Source organism: Coturnix japonica, chromosome 8 (genome assembly GCF_001577835.2).
Source record: "Coturnix japonica isolate 7356 chromosome 8, Coturnix japonica 2.1, whole genome shotgun sequence".
Lineage (NCBI taxonomy): Eukaryota > Metazoa > Chordata > Aves > Galliformes > Phasianidae > Coturnix > Coturnix japonica.
This window is the reverse complement of record NC_029523.1, coordinates 24,598,661-24,612,104: the sequence shown is the minus strand read 5'-3', so window position 1 is coordinate 24,612,104 and position 13,444 is coordinate 24,598,661. Positions and strand designations below refer to the sequence as shown.

General features: G+C 39.3%; 1 protein-coding gene across 6 annotated transcripts in view; it reads right to left on the bottom strand.

Annotated features, from left to right (window-relative positions):
* The window catches only part of PATJ (PATJ crumbs cell polarity complex component), a 137,085-nt gene that overhangs the window by 72,833 nt on the left and 50,808 nt on the right, over positions 1-13,444 (bottom strand). For all 6 annotated transcript variants that reach the window (XM_015870723.1, XM_015870722.1, XM_015870720.1 and 3 more), the window contains exons 20-27: positions 10,638-11,003; positions 9,913-10,033; positions 8,724-8,874; positions 7,396-7,467; positions 6,378-6,555; positions 5,400-5,510; positions 4,737-4,814; positions 1,921-2,041 (exon numbers count right to left, since the gene is read on the bottom strand). In XM_015870723.1, the coding sequence (XP_015726209.1) occupies positions 1,921-2,041; positions 4,737-4,814; positions 5,400-5,510; positions 6,378-6,555; positions 7,396-7,467; positions 8,724-8,874; positions 9,913-10,033; positions 10,638-11,003 (1,198 nt within the window). The remainder of the gene's footprint in view (positions 1-1,920; positions 2,042-4,736; positions 4,815-5,399; positions 5,511-6,377; positions 6,556-7,395; positions 7,468-8,723; positions 8,875-9,912; positions 10,034-10,637; positions 11,004-13,444) is intronic.

Here is a 13,444-nt window from a genome sequence, read left to right as displayed (position 1 = left end):
TAAAGTGAGCCAGCAATGAAAGCCACAGTTTTGTGATGGAAAAGCAGAAACAAAAGGGAGCACTGCAAAAAGGCAAGTGAGTTTGAAATCCCAACGGGGAAAGGAAATCAATATCAAAAGGTTATTCAGCCACCTTAAGGGGAAAACAGACTGAACATAGAGACTACGATGCAGTGTGGACAGGATAGAAAGGAAAGAAATATGTTCTGTTTTACAGTAGGAGGTCTATCAGTGCTTTGCTTTCATTTTCAGTATGAGGAATGATGAAGAACATGAGGCAAAAGATGAGAGTATGGTATGGAAGGACAAGCATGGAGAAAAAGCGTGAAGTGAAGCAAGTGATTTCTGCCATATGAAAGAAACTGATGAGTTGGTTCACGATATTTAAGTTGTATTAATAAGAATGCTAAATAAATAAATAACTACATCCATCAGTAGCACAAGCAGAATATGCAGATATAACAGCTCTACAACCTCAATATGCCCTTCTAAGGCTGTCCACATGATTGGCACAGATTGAGAACCATGGGGTGTAAATGAAAGAAGGAGAGACTGTGACATGAATTCACCTGAAATGACACCTCTTCCTTCCAGGATACCTAATTTTCTTAATATAGAAGACAATACATTAAGTTCACCTCATGTTCAGTGAAGCTCAGTAAATAATAAAGTTCATAAAAACACAGAACTAGCATATCAAGTGAACAAGGAATAGACCAACACGAACATACAAATTGGTGCTGTCAAGAGGGCATGTACTTTCCTGGACTGAAATCACCCAAAACACCAAAAAAACCTTCTTGCTCTTCTTCCAAAACCTTTTCACCACCACCAATAAACCAACCAATCTCATTAATTCTCTCTCCAATGGCACACCACTGCCAGCAAGGAGGAGGAAGTCAGAAAGAGCAGCTGGAAGAGCTTTCCCTTCAGCAGGCCTCAGGATCAGAGCTTACACTGGGCGGGAGCCTCCAAGGGCAAAAGCTACAATGGCAACTGTCTGCTTTGGTTCGGCCCTAACTAGGGAAAATATAACCCACTCCAAGAAACAGATGAGGAAAAACATCATTGCTGCTATCAAACAAGTATGCTGTTTTGGTACAAGAGAGTGCAATAACAACAACTAAAAGCATCGGTGTGTCTCATTTAAGAAAATAATGTTGTATTCTTACCTGTGATTTTATTATCTCTAAATAATTAATGCAAGACGAGCTATGAATGACAGTACTGCATTTGTCTAAGTTGGAATTCATAAAGCGATATTGAGGAATATCAGTTCTGTGGAAAACTCTCAAGTTGCACTACTAAGTCCCTAAATGGCTGCACAGGGTGCTAATCACTGCAATGGGTTAAGAAAGAAAGAAAGAAAATAAAGATAGTTGCAGAACCTTTCCCCAGAAGATGCCATAAAGATGGGACAGCTTCTTTCAGAACAGCACTGAAACAATAAATCGACATGTTTTTCTTTTAAAGGAATATGTTTTGTTTAAGTAGCAATGCCCCAAAATCAATTGCAGGCTTTGCTGGGTGAGGACCATGCACCCATAGTTCTCAGCCTAAGACTGCTCAGCTACCACCAAAATTAGAAGAGTAAAGCACAAAGTCTGACTTCCATGGGTGACACCACTGCCAAAGCAAGCACTCTACAGCTCACTTAGACCTTTTTAGACTGAAAGCAGAGCCCTCGTTACATCTCTTCTGAAGAGAGCTATAGGATCCTGGCTGGGAAGAGAAGGCCAGGTAAGTTACAAATCAGCAGCCCTCAGTGAGGACAAGTCTGAGGATTAGATCCTATTGCCACACAGCACACTGCCATTCCATCACAGAAGCAGAAAAAGGCAGCTATGTTTATCACCTCATATAACCCAACTACATCACAAAAACATCATCTGACACAATGACTGTAGTAGCATCACTTACTCTCTGCGCAAGCATCCTCCTCCTCCTCCTCTTCATCCACGCTGGCTTCCTCTGAGTGCAGTCTTTCAAGTGCTCTGTAAGGAGGTGGCAATTTCATTGGAGGTGGGGCCCCATACTTTCTCTGGTGGATTCAAAGTAAAAATAATTACATGATTTGTATCTGTGCATGAGAAAAAAAAACACAACACATCATCCTATTAGCTCCATGTGCTCATACATAGCACTTAATCATAACACTAAAACCTGGAGCACAGATTTTTAGGCAAGAAAACAGAAAAAGAAGTAACAATGTAAGAAAAATGCAACTGAGAATGAACAGCTGTTGACAAAATACTCGTGTAACAGGAATGAAAATATGAATATTAATCAGAGGTTGAAAATAAACAGTGAATCATACCCCCATCTCTCATTAGAAATGCTCAGCAGAGTTGTCTTCTACTGCCTGAAGTCCACAAACTTTTAATATTTAAAGGAAGAACTCAGTTTTTATGTGTCATGGTAATATTTAGACCCTCATCTTCATTTTGGTTAAAATTAAAAATAATACTAATAATTTGAATTATAATGTACAGTAAAATTCTATTACCTCACATAAATAGAGACAGCTCCTATAATGATGCATGTAGCGGCGCATAGCAGGCATAAAGAACGGGCTCAGGGTCTGATGACAAGAGCCGCTCCTTCGTCCAAGCAACAGTTTTATAGCTGACAGTAACTGGATCGTGCCTCAGTTGGCTGTGTGATTTCATCAAATTGCATTCAACTCTATCCCATGCAACATCACCACTAATAGCAGGATGCACTTTAGAAAAGGAACACCGAGTGCACTGTGCCAATAGAGCAGCCCAAATGCCTATAATGAGTTTTGCTATCACTGGGAATTGCAGAACACCCAAACATCAAATCTAGAATAAAATTTTCTATTAGGTATAATGGAAGCTGAACTTGCATATAGACTTATAAACTCATGAACCTAAATTTGTGTGGAGCAGTTCAAATAGCCAACTGCAATGTCAGCTCCACACATTTTTGGAGGTAAGACTGGCATCATCCCACCAGTGTAAATGAGTATCACAGTAATTTGCTAGCAACTCAGAGCCTAACATTTGGCCCCTAGCCATTTAAGACAGTAAATACTTGCTAGAATATGTGTGAAATTACATGAGACACATAGGCTTACCCAGCATCTTGCTATGGCTCAGGACAAGCTTTGTACAACACTTCTAACCCACCAAGTCCCTGTTATGTTGGACTACACTGCTACACAGTGATTCCAAATTAGCACAGCTCCTTCCAGCAAGTACAATGGGAAAAAACACAGCTAAAAACAGCTCATCAGCAAAAGAATTTAAAGCTGATTTGCCCACAAGAAGTTTCAAGTGTTTAAATAGAGAAAAATCTTCACTATTGAAAAGATAATTAATCATAAAGGAACAAGCAGATTTTTTTCAGATGGAAATAGCAACTTTCAAACCAAACTCTTCTGTGAGACTTTGAAGACAGGACTAGAAATATCAGTGATTTCCCACAGGGACACAGACCAGTAATCCACTAATAGCAAATCATTCCAACTCTGAGATGCCCCTACTGAAGCACAGTATGACTACTTTGTGAATTCATGTTCAAAGCTAAAAAGGAGCTATGTATTTAGGCACTGATGCTTTTCTGTATTCCACCCACCAGTTTATGGCACCAATAGATGAAAAAGGTCTGAAAAAAGATTAGGTTCCTCTTTAACCTCCAAACGCTATAGAACGGAACATGCTGGAGTCCTAGAGATTAAAGGCGGCACATTGCAAGAGGATGAGTGCTTCTGAGATTAGAAATATTGATAACAAAACCAAGAAAAGGGGATTGTAACTGCTTCATTGTAAGTATTATCCATGGGTATGAAAGCAAAGCTTCAACATCTTGATTTCTGGGGGGGATACGGGGGAGCTTGGGGGAGGGAGGGGGATAACTGAGTCTCATAGCATCTATATCTGACATACAGTCCTACAAAAAACTTCCAGAGATAAGAGTGCCTTCTCAATTACACAGCAAACACAAAATTACTGAGTAGGATCAAATGAAAAGCTGACCATATTTGTTGTTGGCATGTCGAACTGCACAGAGCAAAAGTTACTGCCCACACTAATTCTGTCTCTGCTTCTCCCCCCACCAAAGGTGCACCTGATCTACAGAGGTCAACTCAGTTCCCAGAAGAAATGCATCCAGGGAAATACTTCGGCCATTAAAGCAACCTGGCTGAGAATGACACATTTTTCCCTTGCTCTAGTGATTAAAATATATCCACTGCTTTATATCAAACAGGTTTCCTTCTTTATTTATTTATTTTTAAATCTGCTGTAGAAGTTACTGTAATAGCTTCATAATTAGCAGGCCAGCAGCAGACTGCTTGGTCATTTCCTTGTTTTACACAGCAATAGGAAACATGGGAGACCTACCTGATTTAATTATCTTGTAACGCAATTTTACTGCGTTTCAGACAGCCTCACATTAAGGATATCATCTGTGTACATATTATTATTTCTCTGTTTCCACTGAAAAAGGAGAATCAATTTGCCTCCCCATGGAGCAAGATAAGCAACTCCAGAAAAATGCCAATATAAAGCACCATGGGAGAACCACCGGGGAGCCTAAACCCTGTCTTGCGTTTGGCAGAAATTTGGCAAAAACTACTTGAATCAAAATATTTCAATAAAGCACTTCAAGATTCACTTCAGACTTCACTGAGGTTTATCATACTGTTATAACGCATTGTTATATCACTTGATTTAGTAAAACTTGGGTGTAGCTTTACATGGAATAAATACCTTTTCATTCTTGTTTTCTTTGTTGGCATCCTGATCTTTGCTGACTTTGATTCCCTTAGGATGTATGGCAGAAACCACCTGTAAAACAATATATATTACACACACTAGAAAGGCCAGTTATAACTGCAAAACACCTGAAAGTTGGGTAATAACAAGAATAAAACCACCCATCACACTCTGCACTCCTATGCTGTTTCTTAGAGAAGAATTAAGAGGTTTCTTGCCTTCACTTTGAAGATGAGGAGACATCTACATCTACTGAAATTTAACTTGCTGCTGATGGACGACTTCAGGTTTTTTTGGTGACCCAATTTACATGGAGCTGTTGGTGCCAATCTGGCTATTTTTAATCATTTCTTATTTTGTTCATTTGGATAACTGAGTGTATTTTTACAAATTAGAATACACAGGGCCAGATGCAGTTTTACAGATGGGAGAACTGAATTAATATCTAGTCAACAAATTGACATCTACTTCATTTACATCAGAGAAACAAGGTGAATCAAGCCAGGTAAGCAAGGATGTGTTCTATGAGCAGAAACTGACAGAAAGGATGGGGACACAGATTATCAGATCTTGCCAAAAGAAACTTAGCCAAGGTTAAAATAAGATACAAACAACAGATGTGTTAAATTTTGGAATAAAAAACAGAAATATACTCACTTTTGGTACGTTAGACAAACTTTGAACTACAAACACAACAGGATTTCCTGCATTCTTGATAGCTTCTACTGCTTCTTCATGTGTGGCATTTTGGAGATCTATCCCAGAAACCTAACAAATATCAATTGTTTTTATTAGATAGTTTGTTATTTGCACTGCACCCTCTAAAGACATCACATACATTCACAGACGATTCATTTATATGAGGAAGATTCCGAAAACTGTCTATAGAAATTATTTTGGAAGGATTTTTCTGGGACGGTTTAAGGAAAAGCACATTACTTAGCATTCACAATAAAGACAGTCATTTATTTTGTCAAACAACTGTTTCGTTCCAAAAAACCAAGAACAGGACTGTCAGAGAATGGTAGGTATATTAATGCTTTCAGATTTCACCTGATTCTAAACTAAAACTGTTTTGAAACATGTTTCCAAACATCACATGCAACCCTAAAGTACATACAGGAATGCCATTCCTGGCTTTCATCTCTGGCTGGGCGGATTTTTACTCGTTTATCTCTGGATCCCAAGGTAACGGTGCCATTCGCACCTCAGGCACTTGCCAAAATCAGCCATTTCTTCTAAATGGCAGCTAACCAGACCACTAACAAACACAAAATTAACATACACAGAAATGAAAAATCCATATATCTCAGTAAACTCTTCTATACATTATAACATACACCTAGAAGTTATAGCAAGTTATAAATTACTATTTCTTATTCATTCATGCAAGCCATTTTATTTTCTTTCATTTCTCAGGGCCTGTCTTTTCTTAGATATACAGGAGAATGTTAAACGATCTCCACAGTTAAGCCTTTAAAAAAGAAAAGACAGCAGGGGAATTCTTTTGGTTTTCAAAACACAGCCATCAACACTTCACAACGTGGTGGCTGTATTTTGTTCCTCCATCCATACTTCCAAAGCTGAGTCAAACTTTATTTCTTCAAATGAAAAGGTAGGTTTGTCTGCATTTACCTCAAGTATTTTATCTCCAGTTTTTAAAGCTCTTGTTCTTCCTGCTGGGCTGTCTTCCAAAACTTGTTTGATAAAGATCCCTTTAAGTTCCTCTCCATTCTTTAGGCGCTTTATGACAGTCTGTCCACCAACAATACTTATTCCAAGAGACACATGAGGATCTCTGAAGATCTCAACTCTGAAAAAAATACACGCAGAAGTCTAACAGCTTGAAACAGTTTTTAAGCTATTAAATACAAAGCCTTAAATAAATGTAAGCTTTTGGTCTTTCAAGACTATCTAACAGAGTGAAGGGATGAAGCTAGAAGCCTATGAATGCTCACAACAGTCCTGACTTTTTACCCTCAGTTGTCTTCACCCCTCTAAAAGCAATAAAGTGATTGCCAGCCCAGGCCTACTGCCCTCCCAATAGCAAAAAGTCAAGGTAAAACAGGCAGGTCTTCAAGTAAACAAAGTCAGTTGTTTTCAGCTTGATTAAATTGTTTGGAAATGGCAAAAAAATGCAAATGGTGTGCTAGAAATGATAAAACAGTAAACAAGTTTAATGCACCTTGCTGGCTTCCATGTGTCAGATGCATATTAACCAGCTTAAGCAGAATTGTTTTAATCATTTTGTAGGTAGGACCATAAAATCAGTTCTCCTAAAAGTGTCAGCAGCATAACAAGTATGTGGCTTGAGTTGGCTCGGCAATTCCAATTACACCACAAAATTTAGCAGAACACCCATGAGGAAAAGAGACAGAAGCACTGTGCATGTTGTTCACACCTAACAGTTACTAAACAAACATCAATCTGTAGGCCATCATCAACATACTGAGGTCTCCCAAGTCAGTTATACAACCAGAAAGCACAGTTCTGTTGAACAGCGTTAAAAACACACTGTACCTAAGAAAGCCTAAGGTACAAAAGTACCTTAAGTTATGGGGAGATGATGAGAGAGAAAAAAGAAGAAATAATCAGGCTCACAAAAATAAAGACAACGCAAATGTGAAGAAATGATGCAACTTTATCAACATACGTCCGAGGTGGTCCCCAGTGGCTGAAGTTTGGAGTTTCTTCACCTTCTCCTTCTTCTCTTTCAGGTAATTCACTAATTGGGGGCACAGAGAGGGGAAGAATAAGAAAAATATTAATAAAAAGGTATCAGCCATGCCAGATCACAATTCTTTGCATATTTGCTATCTGGCAGCGAGGCAGCAACACGTTCTCAAACACTGCAGTTTAAATCAAATGCGCAGTCAAGAGACTAGGCAGGAATTTTCGTATTTAGGTTTAAATGTATCTAAGGAATGCAGCAGAATGAAACACAATGGACTGGCCAAATGTATAAGATGCTGTCATATACACATCTCCACCGCTGTACCTTATTCAAAATGACTATTTAAGCAGACATTTTTACTTTCTGATAAATATGCTGTGACTCTTACGATGGGATATAAACATGGTAAAGCCAATCTAGCTTACCAGAAAGCCAGTTGTGTTGCAACTCGGAGAACAGGTCCTGTGTGTTCCATTAAAACACCCCCGAACGGGGTGTTAATTAAACTTTTATAATATGTATGACTCATCTATTCACAGAATAGGAATGGAAATATCAAACCGCAGGCCCCCCACAGCAAGGTTCAAGCAGTACATCCTTGCACACACTTTCTGTAGACCCTGAGAGCTGTAAATGTTACTCCTGCGTTGCAAAAAGGAAGTAGGATGTCGTACTGGAGAAATAATCCCCTCACCATATTGCTGAGCAGCTTTCAGACTGAGGGAAATTACCGATTAACTAGAGAAGCACTGAGAATTTGAGCCAACAGACCGTGAAAGAACTTCTACCTGTTCACCCAAAAGTGGTGAGAGATGTATAGGAGAATTGATGGTAGTGGCAACTACCTGTGACCAGTGCCAGTTCAAGGTTTGTCATCACTATGGCAAGATTATACTTTGTGCACAGGTATGAGGGCCACAGCTGAACTCTGGAAGGGGAGGAAAAAAAGGAAAACAAAAACCAAGAGGACAAAGCTGTGACAAAGAGCTAAGGGGAGAACTTTTCAAGAGGTAATGACCGGTGCTGCAAGTAAAGGCTACATCCTTCTTTCTGGGCACATCCACTCTTGTGGCTCTCACCTAACTGTGGGGCAGAAGGGATGTAGGAGGGCCAGTATTGAGGGGATGAAACATGGAAGTAAGAATTCAGTAAGATTGTAGGGCAAATATTCAGCTCCTTGGGCAAAGGCCATCCCCAGTGTGCATCTCAGAGCTTCCCACAGCTTTCAACAATAAGTCAGGTAAAGTAAGAAAAAAGTTATGAGTATTAATAAGAAATCATCTGAAAATGGAAATCTTTCTCCATACCTGTACAAAACTGTTCTAGGCTGAGCTGAGGTGGTAATTCTCACAGATTTTTCATTCTTGGAAAACATATAATCCTCCCCTTCTTCCTTTTCAACACCTTCCAGGTCAACAGCGAGACCAGGTACTTCGGAGTCCATCTGAAGCTTTGTACCTGATGAAGTAAAGGCTCAGATGTAAACTTTTGCTTCCTCTGTCTCTGCATCTACCTATCACCTTTGGAAATAAACCCCCCAGCACAACCATGTTCCAGATGTGAATGGTGAGAGATGATCAAGAAGCTCAGAGATACAGAATATTTATTTGTGAAGGAAATTTAAAGCATGCTGATTTATTTATCTTTAATAACACCTTGCCTCTGACCTGCAGTCACGCAATAAGAGAAAATGCCAAATCTTATTGGAATCGAGACATGCATAGCTACAACTCACATGGCATATGTTTCTCACAAAAACATGATTAGAAGTACTGAATCCATCCTTCATGCAAGGAGAGCTGTACAAAGCCCTGATCCAGCATGGATGACTGATGTCATTTCAGTGCCATAAATATCAACACTAATTAAATCACTAGAGCTCCTTGCTAGAGTCATTAGTCTGTTGTACAAGATGCAGGTGACAAAGAATGGAAAGAACCCCTTTCTCCCAGTAAATGAGCACTATCACAAGCAGGCTGATAAACTATTTCACTGATAACATACCAATTTCTAATCACTGACTTTGGGGGGGGATGAAATTCATTTGGCCTTGAAGAGGTACCCTGAATTATGTATACTTGTGTAATGAAACTGCAGCAACCCAGATTCGATGTAAAGCAAATGCTTGTCAAAAAATCCACCTCCAAACTCTTCTCCCTCCAAGATGTCACTTCATTCATTCTGGTGTGTCCATTACCACTCATATGCTTTGACTGAGTTTCTCACTGAGGCAGCCTGGAGAAGGTAAGAGCTCATCCAGTGAGACCAGAAGACAGGTATAAACCCACAGGGCAAAGCTCTCACACACAGGGACAACAATCTCACTGCCCTGAGACAGTATGGAAACTGGAAAGGTTCACATCTGATTTAAAGCCAGACATCATTGGAAATGCACAGAAGCTGACAGAGAAAATAAAGTAGACCATGCATGGAGTTAAATTTATAAGTACAAAGTTACAACACATAAAGAAAAAATAGGAAAAACTTCTCACAAACCTAAATCCATTTTGTTTCTTGATCCTGACTGGGTAGCTCCAATATCCAGTAGGCCTTTCTGGCAGTCACCATGTGCAGTGGTTCCAGAAGATTGTGAAGTTCTATTAGCATTTTCTTCATACTTCAGGAGGAGAAAAAAGTGAAATTAGAAAGCAACAGTATCAACTTACATACAAGTATCTGACATGAATGTTAATTTTACATCAAACATTCACATTTTCTCAACTACATAGCTACCTATTCACATAATGGACAACAACACTACTGTAAGTACCTAAGCTGCACTACCATCTGGTTCTAGGAGCTGACTGAGATTAAAAATAATGAGGAAAAGAGGGAGTTCATTTCACTGACATTGCTGCTGGAGGCCCCAGCATGACCTGACTTTGGTTATTACTGAAACATATCAAATAAGTAGAACTTGCAGCAAAGAAGGCAGTCCAGATATCACAGATGGGAAAGAGGACGGAAGTATAGGATAGCTATAAATACACCAACCAGAGGATGTACCTCACCCAAGCAAATGTACAGTCACCGTGTAACAAAACAGAGCCTTCCAAAACGTACTAAAAGATAGACCAGTGTCCATTAGAGGTGCTCAGATCTGAACTAGTAATTAAAGCACAAGACAGACTGATTACAGAATTTAGGTCTGAAATTTGCCTTAAGGAATACAGGTCCCTACCATCAGGGTACAGCACTGAGACACACACAGCATTACTTACCATCTGCTCCTTACTGAACATATATTCCAGGGGCTGCTTTGGACTTAAGTTAGCACTGGATCTCAAGTCTTGTATTTTATCTGTCTTAAGTTGTTCTGCCCATTCTGTACTCAGGTTCTTCTCTGAAGATGCTTCCTGTCTGTCTGATGAGCTATATTTCAGGAAGTCTACATCTTCTTCATACTCATCCACCAACATTTCCCTTTCTTCATCCCCTTCTTCCGTTCTGGGCTTCCAGAATTCACACATCTCCCAGGACTCCTTCTCATATCCGCTGTCATTTTGAGAAAGCTGAAATGACCTTCCCAAGTCCAAAATTGGTTCATCGTCAGTTTCTTCTTTAAAAGGTGTTTCATCTCTGAAACCCTGCATAAAGCATTACAGGAATATAGATTTTTCATTATGTTTCTTGCTAGGTCTTAAAACTATGTTTTACATCAGATCACATTAAAATTACCTCCCGATTTTTAAAGTGAAAATCTTCTACCCCTTGCATTTTTCTCAAAGAAAATGCACTCTCTGACTTATTACATTAATAGCAAAAGTAACCACTGCAATACCCCTTAAATATGAAGAAATTTCATTTGGACAGTTCAGATATTGCTGCAGCCATTCAGAATAACTACTATGGACTGAAGTGAGGAATAAGGATTTTTAAACTATACAAAAAAAAAACTACGGGGGAAAAAAAACCACAACAAACAACCACATCCAAATCCAACTAAAGTATCTTTGTAACCCACATTTATTGTTATTGCTGTGTCTATACAAGTACATTTCTTATAATACAACAGCACCAGTTAAATGAAACTCAGTCTGAGTTCAAACCACAGAGCAAGGTACAACAAAACCAAAAAGACATTCAAGCCTCCCCTCATCCAGACCCCAAGACGTGAAAGATCTTGCTCAACAGTTCTTTCCCTGGGATTTGTCTCCCCAGTTTCCAATGCTTTGTGTTTCTCCTAAATTGAATGAGGAGCAATTCATCAGCTAACGGAGCGAGGCTGACTGCAGATACAGACTGCATGGACACCCCTGAAATTTTACACTTTACAGAACTATCAGAAAGCTTGCCATGGGCTGAAAGCTTTTCTTCTCTTTACTTTAGGCCACTGAGCATGTACGCCCAAACTTGGTCTTCAGGGCACTGAGACCCTGAACACAAATCACTCTGCAGATTCAGGGGTCCTGAATCAAAATGTTTTCCCTTCTGCTTCCTGCCTCTTCCCAGGCTCCCCACGGTACTTCACTATTTCTGACCCTTAGTGTCAGTGTCCTGTTTTGTTAGAAAAAGCCCAGACACTGCCAAAAAGTGCTCACAGTTCAAATGAGTGTCAGGAGAGAAAGCAAGAGACAGACAAGAGCATAAGGAAACAGTGCAGTAATACGAGCTGGCACGAACACATTGCATTAGCAATCTAGAGGTTACCCCATTTTTCATAGGCATTAAATGTTCTTTTTTGCCCTGAGAACCTCAATCTCACAAAATATCCCATCTGAAGAGATTCTAATTCTCTTCATTGTTACTTCAATTCATTTCACTCCTGCTGCATCATTCTCACAACACTGCAGTCTTCTAAGAGCCACCAACTTCATCATAATATTAAACAGTTCACTCAGAAAAACCACACAGCGATTTGTATTGCCATCTCCTGATACAGCACTTAGGTATGTATAATCACAGACTGCTGCACTGCAGTAGCAGACTCTACCAATGGAATAGGGAATACCACAAGCACGACAATAAAGTCTACTGGTATAGCATATAAAATGTTCAAGTTTCTTTTTTTTTCTTCCCTGAAGTCAGCTTTGTCAGCACTATGTTAGAAATAAGAACTCAAGGCATCCTGACACACTGCTCTCACCTATTACATGAACTGATAAGGTAACAAATAATGGCAGTTTTATATAACCTTTCTATGCTACTATCAGTTCTGTTATACATAAAGTAAAACAAAATGCAAGCAATGGTATTTTCCTGCATTTTGTGCAAACTGACCATTACAGTTCCTATATACAGTAGGAGAAAGATAAAATACCCTGCGTAAAAGCAGGTAATAACATTAGCTTTATTTAGGAAGTAGGAAAAAAAAATCTGAGCTGGCAGAGGACTAATTGCTCTGCCAGGAACCCTTCCTGTGCACCTGGTAAACAATAAACTCATTTTGCATCATGAAAATCACCAAGTAATACATCCAAGCCAATTCCTATACAGTACACGCCTACACCTGCCCCACAGTAGCCCTCCTTTTGGAGGTCCTGAATGTAAAAAGAATTGTACTTATCAATGTGAATTAATTCACATTTGTGAAGCATTTGAAAACAAATGAAAATTCAGAGATCTTTCACTCCAGCCAAGTCAGTCCTGCAATACAATTGCCTATTACCCTGGCATCCGAGCTCCTCTTGCTATCTTTAGTGTCACATCCCACCCCAATAATGTTATTACTCACAAAATGAAAAAGAACTGAAGAGACTAAAGAAATTACTCCAGGCCACACAGGAAAGTCTGCATAGACAAACAGCTCTCAAACTTGCCTTATACACCAGACTACTACTTTGTTTCCATCAATTAGAACACAGAATATTCTGTTCCACACCTTAACTTCTTTGCAAAGCTGAACCAGACTTACGACTATTAATGGTGCAGCATCCCTATTAGATAACCAAGATAACACAGGGTATCTTAATGAGTTAGTAACATTGATCAGACAGTCCAGGAACTGCACTGGCAACTGTATGCTTGGTATTCATAACACAATTTGTATACCAACAGCCATTTGAATCCATTTTACAGGGAATCCATC